Raw genomic sequence first — 20,528 nt, 5'->3', positions numbered from 1 at the left:
TATTACTGTGACACCCTCTGCTTTCTCAATATGATGCATTATTCTTTCTGTTCTCCTCTGGAATACAGAAAACAGTTTGTTCTTTCCCTTAAAAAGTGACCTGGCTACCTAAATTCAAAAAAGCTTTTTCAGTGCTCTTGGTGAAAAGGATCTGAAAGTGATATGGTAAGATATGGGCATAGAGTAATGTGTTTTTACATTTCTCTTTTCACTTGGCCAATTCATTTTCTCTTGCTCAGGAATTATAGGGTATACAACACAGAACCACATAATCTCATGAGTTTCAGATATGTATTTGATAAATTTAAGAAATGAGAAAAAAAAAAGGTTGCAACTCAAATGAGTTTCTTCCCATACTTCTAATTCACTGTCCTGGGAAGAGCTGGCATCAGCTTTCCTCTTGCCCCGGTTCTTGCCAGTCATGTTTTTCCTGGATTGGTCATCAGCATCTTTACTTGGTGTAGTCTGGGTCAAAGATGGGCTTGTAGAAGGGTCTCCTGGAAAGGAAAAGTGAGACACCGGTATTGCCAGTGTAGTCACAGGCTATAAGAACCAGAGCAGAATGGTCAGCAGGTTCTCTGCCCTTAAGAATCATGTTGCAGGGATAAAGGCTGGAATACCAAACTTTACTTAAGCAATTTGGAAGTGTAGACCAAACATCATGAAGAGAGTTATAACTAGAATTTATATGCCTTCCTCCCAATGGAAGAACACATCTATAAGTCATTTTGCCAAAAAAAAAAAAATTAAACCTGAACCTGATCAAGCTTCTAGATCAGGGTTTCTCAACTTGGCACAATTGACCTTTTTGGACCAGATAATTTTTGTTGTGAAGGGATGTCCTGTGCATTGTAGGATGTTTGGTTAAGCAGCATTCTTGGCCTCTACCCACTATATGCCAGTAGCACCCCCTTCCCAGTGTGACAACCAAAAATGGGTCCATACATTGCCAAATATCCCTGGGTGTGGGGGCATGGGGGTGGAGGCAGGGGGCACAGAACCACCTCTAGCTGAAAAACCACTGCTCTAGATCCATTTACCACTTTAAATAAAATACAGAAGGCAGTGGGCTGTGGTAAGCTACCCTCTAAGGTTATAATTGGCGAAATTTAGACTGAGAAATGGTATGGGACAAACAATCTATTGATTGTTTCTTCAACAAATAAATTACAATCAGAAATAAAAAGAGATAGGGGAATTTATAGGTTAAAACAAAATATCCACCAATCACAATGTATGGACCTTACTTGGATCTTATTTTAAACAAACTGTAAAAAGAAAAACAAAACTCCTAACATTTATAAGAAAACTAGAAATATGATTACCCTTTGGTATTTTATGTTATTAAGGAATTATTGTTGAATATTTAAGATGGGATAATGGCATTGTGGTTATGTTACCAAGCATTATAAATAAATATGATACCTGGCATTTGAGGAGGGAATTGGATGAAGTATAGTTGAAACAAGATTGCCTATGAGTTGTTAATTGCTGAAGTTGGATGACAGAATATAAGGGTTCATTATACCATTCTGACAACTTCTGCCACTGTTTGAAACTCTCCATTATTAAAAAGTTAAAATTGTTATGAAGAACAAAGATATTTAGAGAAATGAATTCAAAACTAAGGCATCAACACATGTAATGATTTCAGAGTTATGTACGTTCGAAGCAGCAACCATTTGTATGTCTTTATCTAGAAGACCAGTAGAGGCAAGATGCACAGAAAACTGCATTAGTTGATGTAGACCACTTTTTAAAAACGCATCAGTGTTAACGATAAACAGTCCTTCCTCAAGTTACACGATGTGACAGCGAACCACCAAATTTTCATGAAAAATAGGGATAAAAAGTATGTGCATATGTTTACTGAATGTGTGCATAAAGTCTTTATGTCAGGATTTTTTTTTTTTAAACACTAGTCCTTTGGTTTTTTATTAATTAATTAATTTATTTTTGCTGTGTTGGGTCTTCGTTTCTGTGCGAGGGCTTTCTCTAGTTGTGGCAAGTGGGGGCTACTCTTCATCGTGGTGCGTGGGCCTCTCACTATCGCGGCCTCTCTTGTTGAGGAGCACAGGCTCCAGACGCACAGGCTCAGTAGTTGTGGCTCACGGGCCTAGCTGCTCCGCGGCATGTGGGATCCTCCCAGACCAGGGCTCAAACCCGTGTCTGCTGCATTAGCAGGCAGATTCTCAACCACTGCGCCACCAGGGAAGCCCTATGTCAGGATTTTTTAATCTGGACATCATAATTCATTGATCCATTTCAAAGCTACAGGTTTACATTTGTAGGTTAAATTTTATGTATTTCTTTGGGGAAAAAGAACCATACCTTTCTTCAGAATCTTAAAGGGATCCATGACACAGAAAAAGTTAAGAACTACTGTTCTGAGGCCTAACCAGAAGTCAGTTATGCACAGACTAAAACTGGAGTCCTCCAGCTTTTATAAAATGTGCTAAGATTCTGAAGTTCTCTGTGACAAGCATATTATAGCTACAGGGAGAGTGGAGTGGGAGTCATAAACAAAGTCTTTTCATTCTTGGTACTTTTCTGTTCACAGCATCAGGTATTATATTCAGTCTGCCAACGACTCATCGTTGTCTGGTTACAGTGTTTAAATACTCCTCACCTGAGAAGGAAGGCCAATAGCATGGTAACAGTGACTTAGACCAGAACAAAGTAATCTTCATCATCACCTGTTGGATGAAATGCCCTTAAGCCAAATGTAGAGCTTACCAGAGGAAAGTCTCTGTGCTGCAGGAGCAGGTACCATGACACTAGGCTTCTCCGTCTGGTATGTGGCTGCTGCTAAAGTGGTACTCTCAGCATCACTGTTAGTCTGGCCTGTGACTCCAAAGCTGGAGCTGGGGTAGCAAGCCTGGTACTGACTTTGACCAAGGATAGTATAGGTGGGATAGTCCTGTAGGTCAAAGGGAATAAGGGAGGAAAATAAGCCACTTAGCCAGAGCATAACATTAATTTCAACACAAGAGACTTTCATGTCCCTCTTTTTCATAATTATTTCCCTAAAACATTAACCCGACTTCTTATTTACCTAACCTATATAGTCTTCCACCTAAACCAATGATTTTCAAAATGCATTCTGTGGAAACCTAAGAGTCAAGAGGACACGCCTCAGGGACTGTCTTTGGGATGAGGTTAAGGCTGAGAGCAAAGTGTCCCATGCACTGTACACACAATGTCCCTTTTCTACTATACCAGCCTTTTTTTCTTCTACTTTATGTACAGAATTTCTGCATAGAATTTTTGAAGGAAAGAGTCTACTCCTTAAGAAGTTTATAAAACACTGCACTAGATGATAGTGCTTTTAAGGACAGATGAGCTTAAACAAAAAAGTGAATATCCTACATTAAAGTTTCCCAGTTTAAAAACTGAGTCTCTCTCTCTCTCTCTCTTTAAAAATATTTATTTATTTGGCTGTTCAGGGTCTTAGTTGTGGCATGCGGGATCTTTAGTTGCAGCATGCAGGATCTAGTTCCCTGACCAGGAATCGAACCTGGGGCCCCTGCATTGGGAGCATGGAGTCTTAACCACTGGATCACCAGGGCAGTCCCCTCTCTTTTTTTAAATAATCAAGCTTTCTTTAAAAATAAAGTTTCTTTAAAATATTTGAAGGGAACCTTTGGTAGTTTCACAGGCACATACATGACAAAACTTATCAAATCATACAATTTATATCTGTGTAATTTACTGTATGTCAATTACACCTTAAAAAAGCTGTAAAAAATGGGTATGATGCACAGCTCAAATACACACCTTAAAAAAATTCCACTGATAACTGATATTGGTGACAAGCAGGAAAAAGCTAACTGATCAGACCAATTATTTATAAAGAACACTGAGCATCTACCATAAGCCAAATATAATTCACAGTGTGAGTGTGTGTGTGTATGTGTTGGTACATGGGAGTTAAAAATCTAGCAGGATAGAAGACCAAAACCCATTTCCAACAAATTAGCAATAAACTGTATGTCAAATGAGTAAAATACAGAGGAAGACAACTATCACTGCAGACTGTGACAGAGAACTTTCTGAGACAAAGAAGCACAGGGGATAGGAAAAGGAACAGGCCCTGGAAAGGTTTTATTAAGCGGCCAGAGATGTTGAGTCTGGATGAAACAAAGGATCTCTGTAGGCCTGAATGACTGGTTAAGGATTGGATTGGATTCTTTACGCAGTGGTGCATAGTTTGTGTGGGAGCAGAAAATGGGGATCATCAAATTCAAATAAACAAAAATATGAAAAGATTCTGAGCAGGTGAGTGACAGGATAAAATGTGGCACTTAAAGAAAATTAATCAGTGTTTTAGAAAATGTACAGGCACGGTGAAAAATTAAAGATGAGATGAATAGTTAACTCAAGATTAAAGAGGAAAAAGCTAAACCATGGGAAATGACAGCAAAAATGAAAAAGCAGGGATTTCCCTGGCAGTCCAGTGGTTAAGACTCCACGCTTCCACTGTAGGGGGCACAGGTTAGATCCCTGGTCAGGGAACTAAGATTCTATATGCCATGTGACGCAGCCAAAAAAGAAAAAAGAAAAAGAAAAAGCAGGAAAGAATTCCAGAAATGGCTGGATTAGGGCTGGGTAAGGAAAAAAAAAATCGAAGATGACTGGTCTGGTTTTAGGCCTAGGTATATTAAAAAATAGTGTAACTGACAAGAATTGAGAAGCCGTAGGAAAAAGTGGTATTACTTTTGGAGGACAGGGAAACGGAAGAAAGGGTGGAATGAAAGGCTGGTTTTAGATATGGTCAACTTAGGGAAATAACAGTATATTAAAAAAAAAAAGCCCATCAATCAGCAGGAAGCCTGTAGATATCATGAGGTCAGGACTAGAATCTTCATTTTGGAAGAAGTAAATGGACATTGTGAATGTGGTTAAACATTCCTGGTGATGAAATAATAAGCATGTGGAAAACTAAATAGAGACTGTCCATGACAGAAGACAGGATATGCAAAGGGAGAGAGATGTTACCCTGAAGAATTCCAGGTACACAGCAGGAACTCAATAAATACCTGTGGACTAAAAGAATGAACAAATGCAAAAACAGTCAAAACATAAAAAGTGAACCAGAAGAGCAATGTTAACTGCAGCCACAAAAAAAGATCCATGGAGGCAGTGGTTGATAATACTAATTGCTGCAGAGAAAACAACAAATAAAAACAGAACAACAAAACCAAAAAAACCCTAAAACACTGAAGATGTTACAAGTGATCTAAACATACAGAGTTAGTAAAATAGTGATCAAGACCAGACTAATTCACAAAGAAATGAGTGGCTAAGTAAAAAAAAGTCAAAGTAATATTTCCACAAACATTTATTATGTGCCTTCAATGTGAGTACTAGGCATTTTTCTGAACTCTCAGAACAAATAACTAAACAAAATAGAAAAATAAATCCCTATCCCCACGGAGCTTACATTCTTGTAGCAGCAGGGTAAGAGACAGACACACACACAGTAGATAAAGGAGCAGATATAATCATATCATTCATAGTCTTGGCAATGGAATGAGAGAAACTGGGTAGTAGCCTGAGAAACCATCCAAGGTTTCAGTCCTGAGGGCATCCAGAAAAAGGTCTCTCCACAGTCCATACTGGTTGTTCCTTAGATTGGCAAACTGATAATGGAAAGAAGAAAGGAAGAGCTAGCTAGATGAACCATATCAACAGGAGGAACAAAAGCAGCACCGTACCTGGTTTGAGATGCTGGACACTGCTGCTGCTGGAATATTGGCAATAGTAGATGAAGTGGATATCAGGCTGGCATTTGTGCTTGAAGCTATAAGATTGAAAGTGTTAAAAGATATTATGTAAACGCCTAAATGAAACTCAAAATACATTCTGTCCTAAGTAAACAGATCTATAAGGAGATAAAAAACATTGGCAAAGGAAATAAATACTATATACTGGTTTTGCTCTTTTGCATGCCATACCTTAATTTAGACTTGATTAGAAATAAAACAGTTCACACATTTTTGTTTCAACTTGAGTCTTCAATTATTCCTACTAAAGTCCTAGAAGGATACAACACAATGCACTGGTTCATACTAATGATACCAGTGAAATCAGAACCTAAACCAAATCACTCCAGTCCATCTTCTCTGGCAGCTGAAAAATAACTCACCTGCAGTGTGACCTACTGACACCAGTAGAAACAACAAGAACTCTGGTAAATCCACGTGTTAAGTCCTACACTGTGATATTTACTGTCACTTGCCCCAAATTATGCCTTTCCTGGTGCAACACAATTACTCTGAGAAATTGATGGAGTTTTCCAAATTCTAAAGTGCTTGGAGTTGCTTCAACAAACACCATGTTCTGGCATTTAATGATTTCACCCATGAGCCTGGAAAAATTCGGAAAATATTCAATATTATTCTGGCCAGGTAAAAATTTACTTCATAAGCTACTTAGGCTGCCTGTCTCACGACAAGAAATTTGGGTTTTTTTCACACCCTTCTATCACAGATTCCACCAGGGTTTTAATAAAATCCTCAGTGACTAGTATTTGTCACAGTGACGTTTTCCAGGTGGACAATGTAGGTGAAATTGTGAGGTACTGCTCTTGAACTCCTCTCTTTTGCTCATCATAAGCATACTTATACATGGTTTCTACCGCAGTCACACACACCATAAAGGCTCACCATCAGGTAAACCACACTATCTGACTACCTATCCCATTGGCGACAAAGTCCTCTAGAGGGAAAGTTATTAGGAAAACCTCCATTAAGAATAGTGCAGGTGGGACTTCCCTGGTGGCACAGTGGTTAAGGAATCCACCTGCCAATGCGGGGGACACGGGTTCGAGCCCTGGTCCGGGAAGATCCCACGTGCCGCAGAGCACCTAAGCCCGTGTGCCACAACTACTGAGCATGTGCTCTAGAGCCTGTGAGCCACAACTACTGAAGCCCGTGCACCTAGAGCCCGTGCTCTGCAACAAGAGAAGCCACCGCAATGAGAAGCCCGCACACCGCAACGAAGAGTAGTTCCCGCTCAAAACTAGAGAAAAGCCCGCGCACGGCAACGAAGACCCAACGCAGCCAAAAATAAATAAATAAATTTAAAAAAAAAGAAAAAGAATAGTGCAGGTGAACAAATGCAGCAGAAACTTGAGAGGACTGGTCAAAATCATAGGGAATTTGCATCCCTTTCACCAAGGGTACTCTGCTTAGAAGAAAGTCTAGAAGAGATTGAGGTAAATTAGATATAAGGAACAGCTACTGCTAGCTTTCAGAAGAACTTGGGACAAAGAAGAGTTAGAGTAATTTGTCCACAGTCATGGGGTTAAAGGTAGATAGTCAAAATGACAACTGTGATCTCCCAATTCTTCATCCAGTGCTCTTTCTTTCCTGAGTCGGTGGCTGAGCTAGGGATCAGATTTCGTCACTATCCAGGGAGATTTTCTTTTCTACAGTACTCCTTCCCCCAGGTAAACTAAAGGATTCTTGTTTACTTTCTTAAACCCAACACCTAAATGAAACAGATTTTATAATTTATAGATGATATTTTCTTCCCATCAATATTTTTTCCCCTAAGGGGGAAGTCCTAAGAAATCATTGTATGTAAGCTAAATGACTCTACAAGTAGTTTTTAATTATTCTTGTAGGAAAAGAATTTTGAGTACATTCCAGATTCTATTACCAGTACATTATGCTAGGCAGGCCTGCTGGCTAAACATAGGTGATTTAATGTGGGAAAGAAAATGAAGTATTTAATCTCTTAAGTTTATCTCTCCCAGCAAACTCCATTTCTAGATCAATTTTTCTTTAGCCCTAATCCTAACATATATTCCTCTTTTCCTCCCATTTACCTTTAATTCTATTCTACCTTCTTAATGATTTATAAACGGTTACAGGTACAACTCATTCACATCTGATATCTGCACACATGGGGAAAAAGCTGCTCTGACTGACAAGGTAGTTTTATAAATTTAACAATTTTCAGATCACTTACAGAATTGGGCTGGAGGTAAAAAGGTAGACCTTACAAACAACTGGCCACATACTCTTAATTATCCCTGACAGGAAGTTTAATGACTTGATTAGCTAGTTGTTGATACCAAGTTTTTAACAAGTACAGTACTAAAAATCACAAATTCCTCTCAGCAATAGTGGCTTCTATTACAGGAAATGTTGGTCTGCTAACCTAGAAAGTTTACAGGGCTCAATTAACAGTTCTTTCTCCAACTCAATCAAATCATTTCTAACATGTGTTATTCATTCATTCATTTGTTCATTAAACCAGGGTCTACTATGTGCCCAGAAACAGTTCCAGCCACTGAGGAGTAGAGTAGTGAACAAGACGAAGTCCCTGCCCTCATGGCGTTTAAATTCTAGTGATAAAAGTTAGATGATAATTAAAGAAATAGTATTTATTTAGGCTCTTGTAACCAGCATTGAACCCAAGCTAAACTCATTTTAAAATATACACAATCACTACATGCCGTACCCCCTGCAAAACTATGACTAAAAAGCCAGGCACCTCAAAAAAAAAAAGCAATGATCATCCTACATAAATATACATCTAGGTCTCAACAACAACAAATTCAACTGCAGATTTAAAAAACAAAAGCAGCAGCAATAAAATATGCAACAAAAATAAATTTAGAGGATAAAATAAAACTCAAGTGGTAACTCCTATTGATGCATGTATTTTAAAGACTATTAGCTCTCCAAATGCCAGTGGCATGGCCAACTGTTTTCCGATAGTTCCCACTCCTGTTTTGCAACAGAGCTGTGAAATCATAGACAAAGCTTCTGAGAACCATGCCCCACTAGAGATCCACCTGAAACAGTCAGGATACAGAGATAGCTTTAATCAGAAGACTGTGGTTATAGAACTGTGAGGCACAGCTGAATTAAGTGACATTGCCCCAAAGCTGGAGGGTAAACCCAAGGCTTAATGGCACATAGAAGTTGGTGCAAGATTTAGTTTCTACCCACCTCTCTAATTTTATGAATGTTTCTCTACCACCCATGCTCACCCAGCTTTCGAGTTACTCAAAACAAGAGAGACTCTTTCTCACTCAAGGACCTTTGCAATGCTGCTCTCCCTGCCTGAATTGTTGTTCTCCCTGGTCTGTCCCTCTTGCCCTCCAGCATGATCATTCCTTCTCAGCATGTCTACTTCCAGAGAGACTCTCTCTGGACTCCTCTATTAGAACTAATTCCTTTCTTGTTTTCCCAGTCACAACAAACAATTCTTTTTTCCTCTCAGAGCACTTTTCAAAACCTATTTATTTACTTGTTTGTTTTCTGCCTCCCCTCCTAGTCTGTAAGCTCCATGAAGGCAGAATCTTACTACCTTATTCATCACCTCCAACGTCTAGCAAAGCACCCGGCCTACAATAGGTAAAGCTCAATAAATACTCGTGGGATTCATGAATAGCATGTCAAGGTTATCAAAAACAAGCAAAGTGTGAAAAACTGCAGTCAAGAGAATCCTAAGGAGCCATGACAATCAAATGAAATGTGGTGTCCTGGATGGGATCCTGGAACAGAAAAAGGACATCAGGTAAAAACTAAGGAAATCTAAATAAACCTAGGATTTAATTAATAATAATGTACCAATATTGGTTCATTAATCATAACAAATGTTCCATTCTAATGTGAGATGTTAATAATAGGGGAAACTGTGTGCAGGGTAGGGAGATATATAACTCTCTGTATCATATGCTCAATTTTTCTACAAATCTAAAACTACAATAAAAAATAAAGTCTATTAAAATACAAAACAAATCTCCTAGTCAACGAAAGACTCTTGTGTGTTACCAACACTATCAGAGCCCAAAGACATTCACTGAAATTCAAGGTTGGGTTAAAATCAATTCTGAAATTTCTGAAATTAATTTTGCTACTTGAATTTTAATTATTTAAATCATCTCAATTGAAGAAAATAACCAGAGATTGGGCTACACAGTCACAGACACTCTAGGAAAAGGTTGATATAAAGAAGCCAGATCTATTTAATCAAAGGGTTTTCATGAGCATTGAAGTATAAACTAAAGAAAAGGTTTTGGTCAGAGCTGATCAAGCCAGAAGTGGAATTTGCTGTAATTTCCCTAACTTGCCCTGGGAAGATGGGCTACTGTCAATTGTTGAAAGCTTCTGGAGGGGATGAGGGGACATTGCTGTTTTGACCACTTTAAAAAAAAAATCAATACAATGCTCCTTGTTTTTACTCAGTGGAATGACTGGGTAGTTACACAGGGGGGAAGATGAAGCTCTGGAGAGCTGACATTAATTATCTGTGCTAAAGGAAATGAAAAGTGGGGGTGAGGAGAGTGATACTGATAGAGGAGAATCCAGGTGATTCAAATGTGCCAGTAATACCCATATTTCCTTTTAGCCAATTGTTACCACTTGCTTTCTACCAACTTTTTCTCAGAATAAATGGCAAAAATTGATAACTTGATGCTTAATTTCTGCCTTAATTTCTACCCTCTGCCAAAGTTCTAATGGCAATATAATGGGCCAATAGGTTAACCAGAAAAGGGAAGGGAAATGAATTTAAATACTTGCAAGTATAGGTTCTCAATTATGGGAGTTGATATTGATACCATGACTTCTACATTGAAAATCATAAACATTACACCCGTGTGCTGGGGTCAGGCTGCCCAGCTTACATCCTTGACTTATTTACTGTGTGTCTTATGTGCCAAATCTGTAAAATGAGATTAATGACAGTACTTCCCTCATAGGTGTGTTGTGATTACATGAGTAACACCTATCTCTGCTAAAATAATGCTAAGCACATAATATGCACTTAACAAATACCAACAGTGATCATTATTAGCACAATGGAGGAAACTGGGTTAATTGATCTAAAGGGAAAAAATGTACTAAAAGGTAAGAAATTAGGATAGTGGCAAATGAGGTTGAAAGCACAGCTTCGTGACTTTTTTAAAGCAATGGGTCTTAAAAGACCCCCAAAAGGTGGTTCCTCTTGTTTTACAAAGAGGGAGAAGTAAGCACAGCTATCAGGCTCCTCAAATTCAAGGTACAGGTACAGATGAGTGGTGGTTCTACACCTTGGGAGAGGATTATTAATATAAAGGAAGAGAACTCCTTGCTTTTCTTTCATGACCTAGGTGTAGTCATCAGAGATATATCAGTTTAGGAGGAACTTGGCTACTAGATTTGCCTGTAGTTGGACCCCAAAGCCTACCAAAGTAGAGGAACACTTTATAAAAATGAAAGGGAGTAGAGGAGAAGACAAAGTCATGCTCTTGAGTTTTTTTCCTCCTGGTTTGTTCCCATTTTAGAAAGAAAGAAGGGGGAGGGGACAAACATAAAAAGAAGGGAAAATAATTAAGAGGAGACTCCATAAACAATAAGAGAAAAAGGTAGCTCAGAGCAAGGTCTTAGGAATGTAGTAACCAGTTGTTCCCAACAGACTAAGAAAAAGTAGTCCTCAGTCATTTTATTGAAAACAGTTAATACTGAAAATCAAAATATTTTGTTTCATATAATCTACATCAAAACAGTTTTTCATCATCAAAGTTTATATTTTAAGAATACCTAGGACTGGGCTTCCCTGCTGGCGCAGTGGTTGAGAGTCTGCCTGCTGATGCAGGGGACACGGGTTTGTGCCCCGGTTTGGGAAGATCCCACATGCCGCGGAGCGGCTGGGCCCAGTGAGCCATGGCCGCTGAGCCTGCGCGTCCAGAGCCTGTGCTCCGCAACGGGAGAGGCCCGCGTACCACACACACAAAAAAAAGAACACCTAGGACTGGTTTTATAAGGAATAATATTTAAAAGCTGGGAGAAATCAGGAGAAAGGAGGCAGATGAGAAGCCAAGTAGATGGACATTAATTCCCAATTTGGAGCAACGATAAATTCCCTGCATTGGACTTGGAAGGGTAAGGAATTAACTCCACAGTGCCTTTTGAGTTTCTTTGTCTTCATTCCAAATAGTCCTGTCATAATTCTAACCTTTTAGAGGAAGAACTCAGGAAGGCAGAGGTGTTTAGAGTTCAAGCTTTAATGCTATGCTTTCCATCACAAAATAGAAACAACACTGAATTTTTTGAACGAGAAAAGCTCACCAAGAAGTAGTAAATGGGGGTGGAGGTATAACAAAAACCACAGCAGAAAAGCAGCACACATCTCACAAAGCAGCACTCAATCTCACTTTCCATTCTATTTGGACTTCACATAAAAGAAGTCAGCAAAGCTCTAACCCATGGAGTCTTCTGCTCATTTACAGGACAAAATGCCACTGAGAACAGACTAGAACAAAATTAGACAGGTTTTCTGGACACCAACGTGCAAAAGAGGAGTCTTCAATTCTATTAAGCAGTTCACAAAAGCTTAAACTACTTATGAACCACACTCCTAGGTTCTAGTTTGTCTAACACAAAAAGCATGCACAAATGCAAATATCCTATATTACCCAGTATGTTTGGAGATACAGGTAGATTAAAAACAAAAAACAATAATAATTTTTTTAAAAAAACAAAACACACACAACCATGCCTGTTTACCTTGAATGGGATAAGAATAATGTGCTGGGCTTGGCTGGCTTGTGGTTAACCCTGTAGTGCAGGTAAGAACACTGTGTTGACTTGGAGATGGAGTCTGAGTTAAACCACTTTCAGGTTTCATACCTGGCCACAATGCACCTGAATCAGATAAATTGGACCAATTACAAACAAAACACTGGAACTGAGGAGCATGGTTATGCTTTCAAATATCAGCCAGTAGGTTTAAAATCAAAATCTTAAAACAAAAATAAATTTGCTTGTAAGAGAAAATTATTGAATCTCCCACTCGTAATATACCACAAGCAAATACAATTTCAAAGAATTGGGGAATGGGGCCATAGAAACAAAAATCTTGTCAAAAACCCAACAGTGATATGTATGTATGTAAGTTCACTTCAATGGATGGGGAAAATTGATCAGCATTCAGAAAAAGGGCTACTGACACCCTACCATTGTTGTAGAGTGCCTGACATTCCTGTAGAGTGATAAATCATTTATCTGCATTGTCTAGGTAGGAGACATTCCACATACGTTTAAAATTCACTTACCCATTAAACAAGCACCAGATTTTTCTAAAATGTATGTATACTTCTCTGCCTTCTTAAGCTGGTTATTTTGTTACCTTTATTTCTTCTGATTAGGAAAGACATACCTGCTTACTTTTATAAATTAAAAAACATTAACAGAAATATAATTTCTAATTTTTAGAAATAATAAAGTCATATATAATCCCACCATCCAGACTTAACTGCTATTCAGTTTGCATAAGAGTCACTCAGATTTCTTCTGTTTACTAATCTTTTTTTTCTTCTTTTTAATAAAAATGGGATGTTACATGCTGTTCATAATTTGCTTTTCCACATAATACCTGAGACATATCTTTCCCTGTTAGAACATATAATAAGACATCATAGCTATTCAGTTTTATTTTTATCACAATGCTCCTAAGTGACAATCTTTCTAAAAAATATTTATATCCTTTCCTGCCTTCTTAGCAGGGAGGAAATAGTGACCATACCTTTTCTCAGATCTATACTGTGCTGTGCTATGTACATTACAGAAAAATCCCCAGAGGCTACTGCAGTATGTGAAGACATTTGCTTAGTACTAAGTAGAACTCAATTACAGTTCTATGATTTGAACGCTCTTGTATCACTTTGTCTTTTCTCTGTGATCTGTCACTTCTTGACAATCTCCTGTTTCTGGCTGTATCTCCTTTTTCATTTGCAGTAAACTAGGAAACCATAAAAAAAAGCTTGCTTCTACACGACAGCCTAAGGATATCCTTTATGAGTGAAGAGTTTTTGTCATAAATTTTTTTTTTTTTTTTTTTTTGGCCACACTGTGCAGCATGTGGGATCTTGGTTCCCCAACTGGGGATCGAACCCATGCCCCCTGCATTGGGAGCACAGAGTCTTAACCACTGGACTGCCAGGGAAGACCCCAAGTTTTTGTCATAATTTTGGCTATGCAAAAGTCTATTAAAAACCTCACTGTAGGGAGAAGATATGGGGATATATGTATAGGTATAGCTGATTCACTTTGTTATAAAGCAGAAACTAACACACCATTGTAAAGCAATTATACTCCAATAAAGATGTTAAAAAACAAAACAAAACAAAAAAACCCTCACTGTGCTCTGAATAGTTATAGCTACTGGATCAATATAGTTGAAGCTGATGATTAGGCCCAAGAAGATTCATCAAACACATTCCAGGTAAGAAATCAATACCAAGGTCAGCCACAGATTCAAATTCAACATTACCTCACTTCATATACTCTTAATCTGATAAGAAATTTATAAATATATAATGCTTTGAAAATAAGGACCTCTGCTTCACCAGGGCCCTCAGATATCTTAGTGTAACTCAGATCTGTAAAATTTGTTGACAAGTAAATGTAAGAATAGTAAAAGGAGATGTTAGGGCTTCCCTGCTGGCGCAGTGGTTGAGAGTCCGCCTGCCGATGCAGGGGACACGGGTTCGTGCCCCGGTCCAGGAAGATCCCACATGCCGCGGAGCGGCTGGGTCTGTGAGCCATGGCCGCTGAGCCTGCGCGTCCGGAGCCTGTGCTCCGCAGCGGGAGAGGCCACAACAGTGAGAGGCCCGCATACCGCAAAAAAAAAAGAAGAAAAAAAAAAAAAAAAAAAGATGTTAAAATCTCAAAAGGTTCACAGTGGAACATGGTAATTGCCTTGTCTCAAACTTTTTTTTTTCATTGAAGTATAGTTAATTTACAATGTTGCTAGTTTCTGCTGTAGAGCAAAGTGATTTAGCTACACACACACACACTTTTTCAGATTCTTTTCCAGTATAGATTATTACAAGATATTTAGTATAGTTTCCTGTGCTATACAGTGGGTCCTTGTTATTTACCTATTTAATATACAGTAGTGTGTATGTGTTAATCCCAAACTCCTAATTTATCAAACTAAAGCATTAAAAAAACAAGACATATTCTTTTCTCACCTACTAAACACATGAAATAACATATTTGAGGAGATTAAGGAATGCCAACATCTCTATAGCACAAATTAGGAGGGTTGCCCTCCACCCCCTTCCACCCCTTGGTTCATGATGATTTTCAGTCTTGCCCAGGTAAGCCACAGCTTAATTCCTTGTTATGGCTGACATTTAACAATAAAAAATATTTGAGAATGTAGTTTTTTTAAACATTTATGATGTGAAATTTGAATATTAGTGCTAAGATTCTTGGTGGTTGACTATCACACTTTTTAGAAACATAGAAACAACTTGCCTTTTCAATGTCACAATAACTTTCAGATTTATTGTAATCAATGTGTTTTTTTTCTAAATAGGTTCTGAACCTGAGGTGTTGGGTTTGTAAACATGTTTATTATTACACTGTCCTAAAATACTATCTTACTAATAAGAATAGTATTAACTGAGAGAATTTTGCTAGTTTCATTATTCAGTATGTATTTTTAAAGTTTCAAAATGTAAAATTTCTATAAACTGGTCCATCTTATAAGGTCAGAAATTAGTGCAAAATGTCCAAGACAAGTAGAGAAAATAATAGATAGTTTTGAATGTTTTGGGGCAGAAACATAAAGTAGCTATTGAATATTATTTTATGAAGAACAGAGGAATAAAAGACAATATGGACACTGCCTCCAGTATCACTGTAGCCCTGCTCTTTAAGTGTGTGTGTATCTATCTGTCTATCTTCCTTTAAAAGCACTCTTTCCAGAATTCCAAGTAACAAGTAGCATGACCAAATGGTGTGACTGTAGAGCACTAATGCCGGCAGCAAAGAAGAAATGAAATCCCGGCTTCCTGACTCCTGGTCCACTGTTCTTTGCCTACAAGTAGACTTTCTCAAGTCATTTTAAGTACCAAGAGCCTGATGTAGAGCAGCAGCTGATCTAAAAATGGCAAAGGAAGTCTGCCTCTGAGTGCTGTTCTCGTGCTGCCCCACAGTGGGGTCTTATCACAAACTCTACCCAAGTTTCTCAGCACAAATACTTCCCCCCTATTGGCTAGTCACTAACCAAACTAATCTGAGCAGTTCACTTTGCAGTAATATATATCAGAGTAGTGGAAATTTAGAGAAGATTAGTTTGGTTAAGAATCGAAGTACAGGGCTTCCCTGGTGGCGCAGTGGTTGAGAGTCCACCTGCCGATGCAGGGGACACGGGTTCGTGCCCCGGTCTGGGAAGATCCCACATGCAGCGGAGCGGCTGGGCCCGTGAGCCATGGCCGCTGAGCCTGCGCGTCCGGAGCCTGTGCTCCGCAGCGGGAGAGGCCACAGCAGTGAGAGGCCCGCGTACCGCAACAACAAAAAAAAGGATCGAAGTATATATAAATGCTAAAAAAACCACATGAAAGAATATCTTGTTGATTTAATACCTCACTGGGATGAGCTCTTATAAATACTAAGTAATTTAATCTGAGTACTTTCGTTAACTATAAGTAGATGTATATTATAGAAAATTGGGAAAATATAGAAAGTGAAAAGAAAAAAATTGCATAGTCTCATCACACACACAAAAAATACAGACAGGGCTTCCCTGGTGGCGCAGTGGTTGAGAGTCCCCCTGCCAATGCAGGGGACACGGGTTTGTGCCCCGGTCCGGGAAGATCCCACATGCCGCGGAGCGGCTGGGCCCGTGAGCCATGGCCGCTGAGCCTGCGCGTCCGGAGCCTGTGCTCCGCAACGGGAGAGGCCACTACAGTTGAGAGGCCCGCGTACCGCAAAAAAACAAAAAAACAGACAATTCTCACTTTTGCACGGGACTGTGTTAACTGAAACCTGTACACATTGGAACTGTGTCCTCACTTTGCATGATTCCTTGGTAACTGAGATCAAATCTGTACTGCCTGTACTGTTAACATTCAGTTTTTCTTCCAAATTATTCTTTATGTACATATTTTTAAAAACTACTAACTTGGTATATTATATTTTTAGTTTTATATACTGCTTTTTTCAATTAATAATAAACTTTTTTCAAGACGCTAAATATTCTTTAAGAATATGATTTATAATGGCTACACAGTTTTCCATTCTATGGATACACTGCAATTTAACATATACCTTTCAATTCAATATGTCTGTTGTTTCCAATCTTTTGCTATTATAAATAATGCTGTGATGAATATCTTGGTAGTAAATTTTTGTGGTTATCGCTAATTAATTCCCTAGGATAAATCCCTAAAAGTAAAATTACTGAGGGATATGGCATGAACATCCTTAAGACTCAATACATACTGTCAAATCTCCATCTCATATTAAAGTTCTTTTAAAAGAAGGTAGAACAATGGCAGTTAAGCCAATCTTTTATGAGCCCCTAAAAACGAACGAGTACCCTTTCTCTCACATGTACTCATGCAGATCACTGGAACCTCAAATCCTCATTCTACCATCTCACCAGATTTCTATGTAGCCCTGAAAAGATATGACCACCATTCCTTTACTTTTAAAGATTAGTCATAATATGGGCTTCCTAGATTTCCTCTAGTCTTTTCTCACTTCTTTAAAAGAAGGAAACTTTTAAATTTCAAAGTCAACTGTGAGATTAACTTTTTCATACAGACCTAAATTTATGAGGCCTTCTGGAATTAAACAGACCGGGGTGCACTTCTAATCCTAGGCATTTACTAACTGTATGACCTCAGGTTAGTCACTTAATCTTTCTAAGCCTGTTTCCTCATCTATAAAAAGGGATAATGCTGCCACTTACTTTTTAAGGGTGGTCCTGAGGATTACATAAGAAAGTAATGTAAAGTGTGAAGCACTCATTCTCAGCATACTGCTTGCGTAGTAAGCACTCAATATTATTACAATATATTATTACTGTATAAATATATAACATACAATCGTATCACAGTAAGATTTTCTAAAGCTCTGTTTACATCTGAAATAAAATAACAGACTAGCTAATCTAGTTTTAGTGCTAACAGGTAACACTAAGATAATAAAATTACCAAAATCTTCACAAGAAAAAAAGAAATGGAGTCTTTTTTTTAACTGTAGTTGATTTACAATACTGTGTTAATTTCAGGTGTATAGTATAGTGATAGTTTTTTTTGTTTTTTGCAAATTATATTCCATTATAGGTTATTACAAGATATTGGGTATAATTCCCTGTGCTATACAGGAAGAAATGGAGTGTTTTACAACTGAGTGATATAAAAGAAAAGAAGCCATGTGTTAAAACATAAGAAAATGTCTTTCAAAAATACAGGCACTTTAAAAAGCATTACACACACACACACACACACACACACACACACACAAAGTATTATAAACATTTCCTTAAAATTTCCTTTATAAAATTTAAGAATATGCCATACCTATCATTCAAAGGCAAATTAAGCTAATGAACAGTTCTCTCTGAATTACTGATAAGAAAAACTTATTAAACAAGTTTCCCTCACCCCCAATTATTAAACAGAAATAGATTAATAAAAGAGCCTGTTATAACCAATATTTCTATATAAAATAAATACTGTTTCCTTCAAGTTTTTAACAGGGATCTACCTATTTTACAGATTTTTCTTTCTTTCTTTAAAATGAGAGAAATGCTGTGATTATAAAAGGTACCATAATATCTAGGACCTATATGCACATGGCATTGTGCTAGGTATTCCAAAATCTGAGTTCAGAGATATAATAGGAGTTTTATTTAACACTGAACAGTAGGATCAATCAACTGTTCAACAATGTCATAAAGCGCTTTTGGCTTTCTAATAAAGAATTTAAATAAAAACAGAGAGTAAAAAAAATGTGAAATACTTTATACTTGCTAGCCTATTGTTAGCCAGCTGTTGATAAATTAGCTTTAATATATGCAAAAAGAAATAAACACAAACATATTCACAGAGTCCTGCTTCCAAAAGGACTGCTCAGTCTTGTCTGGTTAAATATATCAGAAACATAAAAGTTTAGTATATACCGACAGGCACGAGGCATGGGTGTACAAACAGGAAAACAAGAGCATTTCTGTTTCTCTTCTCTCATGAAGTTATCAACTACCACTACCATTAAACATAAGCCCCAATTTTTGTTCCCAGTAGTTATCAGGAGCTAAAGAATGCTAACAAGCCTCAAGATAAGAAAGCTGTCAGTATCATAAAAGAGCAGCCAAATCGGCCAGGAAAACTAGGAATCTCAAAACGAAAGGCAAAACACCCAGAATCTGTGGCAACCTGAAAGATTTTTCTAATTCCTAGCTAGTTTCAATAAAGGCTACACAGTTATAATTTTATTAACATATTGAATATTTTTTAAAAAATACAGTATTTTCTTAATTTTCTGACACCAGTTCTAGGAAAGCAGGGAAGGGGCAATAAAGCACACTGACAATATCTATCAATTCACACACACACAGAAAAAGCACAGATATTAAGTGCCCAAAGAACCTCAAACTGACTTCTAGTAAATCATTCTAATTTATAGTTCATGTACAAGATACCTAAAACCAAAGAACAAACCTCTCTATGCACATGATAAGGTTGTACAAAATTGGGGATTTCCCCCTCTAAGACGACTTTCTGGTTCAGCAGAGCAACAACTGATCAGTTTGGGGCAGCAGGGAAGGAGAGGGAGAAATTGACAAAACAGAGCAGGGTTGGTGGGGGCAGAAAACTATAAGGTATATTCCATCCGGAATATGTAGATTACTTGGTTTTAGCAAGAAATTAGCCACCTCAAAATATATTTGTCATGGTATCATGTTTTGTATGGTAAGTCAAATCAACTGTAATTCCTCAAAGAGTTTCCAAACACTTGAAGATTCCAAGCTTTACAGTCAAGACTTAGTATCCTGGAAATAGCTACATTATGGCAGATAGACAACTGAGTATTGAGAAGTTATGATTTTATATGACACGCATCCAATATACTGCTGGAAAGTTGCATACCCAACTTCTATCACACCTGTGCCTGAGCAGGTGCTCTGCCAAGAACAGCGTGGCATCTCTCAGCTTCCTGATCAGCCGTGCTCGCTTTTGGGGGAAAGACGGAAATTTCTGGGGGATAAAATCAACATTCTTAGCAACTCCTCACAATAGAATGCCTTACCGAAAGGAGGTAGTCCATATGTTTGGGTTGCCTGAGGGTAGACAGCATAGGGTTGAGACTGCTGCAGTGGCTGATACTGAGTCTGCCCAGGGTAAGCAGTTTCCGAAACAGGAACTGAGAGGATATGTGCGTAAGGTCTAGAAAAGTTCAAGAAAACAAAAACTTTCATGTGAGAAAAGTAGGGGAAATAGCTAATACCACTAACAGCAAAGCATCAGCAATGAGGAGACTAACCTGCCACGTAAAATGTCTCTTCCTATGGTCAGAAAGTAGAATTATTTTTTCCTTTCCAGGTTCTACTGTCACCTACCTAACAATTTTACAGAAAATTTAATAGCTTCAAATATCTTCCTCCCAAGGTCCAGTTACTATGCCTCAAACATTTGTGGTGTGTCACATGCAAGGCCCTATGTGAGATGCAAGTATGGACTAAACTCGTTTATGCCCTTATGTCTAAATATAGAATAAAACCCTAAA

The 20,528-nt window shown here is 38.1% G+C and overlaps 1 protein-coding gene across 8 annotated transcripts in view; it reads right to left on the bottom strand.

Annotated features, from left to right (window-relative positions):
• EYA3 (EYA transcriptional coactivator and phosphatase 3) overlaps positions 1 to 20,528 on the bottom strand; it is a 104,361-nt gene that overhangs the window by 25,639 nt on the left and 58,194 nt on the right. For 7 of the 8 annotated variants that reach the window (XM_030872592.2, XM_030872652.2, XM_060309104.1 and 4 more), the window contains 5 exons: positions 20,052 to 20,188; positions 12,510 to 12,647; positions 5,718 to 5,803; positions 2,737 to 2,920; positions 358 to 497 (listed from right to left, as the gene is read on the bottom strand). In XM_030872592.2, coding sequence (XP_030728452.1) covers positions 358 to 497; positions 2,737 to 2,920; positions 5,718 to 5,803; positions 12,510 to 12,647; positions 20,052 to 20,188 — 685 coding nt within the window. The remainder of the gene's footprint in view (positions 1 to 357; positions 498 to 2,736; positions 2,921 to 5,717; positions 5,804 to 12,509; positions 12,648 to 20,051; positions 20,189 to 20,528) is intronic. The other variant, XM_030872661.2, reaches the window with a different exon arrangement.

The sequence above is a fragment of the Globicephala melas genome, chromosome 1, assembly GCF_963455315.2.
Source record: "Globicephala melas chromosome 1, mGloMel1.2, whole genome shotgun sequence".
Classification (NCBI taxonomy): domain Eukaryota; kingdom Metazoa; phylum Chordata; class Mammalia; order Artiodactyla; family Delphinidae; genus Globicephala; species Globicephala melas.
The sequence above is the reverse complement of the archived record's forward strand: the minus strand, read 5'-3'. Positions and strand labels throughout refer to the sequence as shown.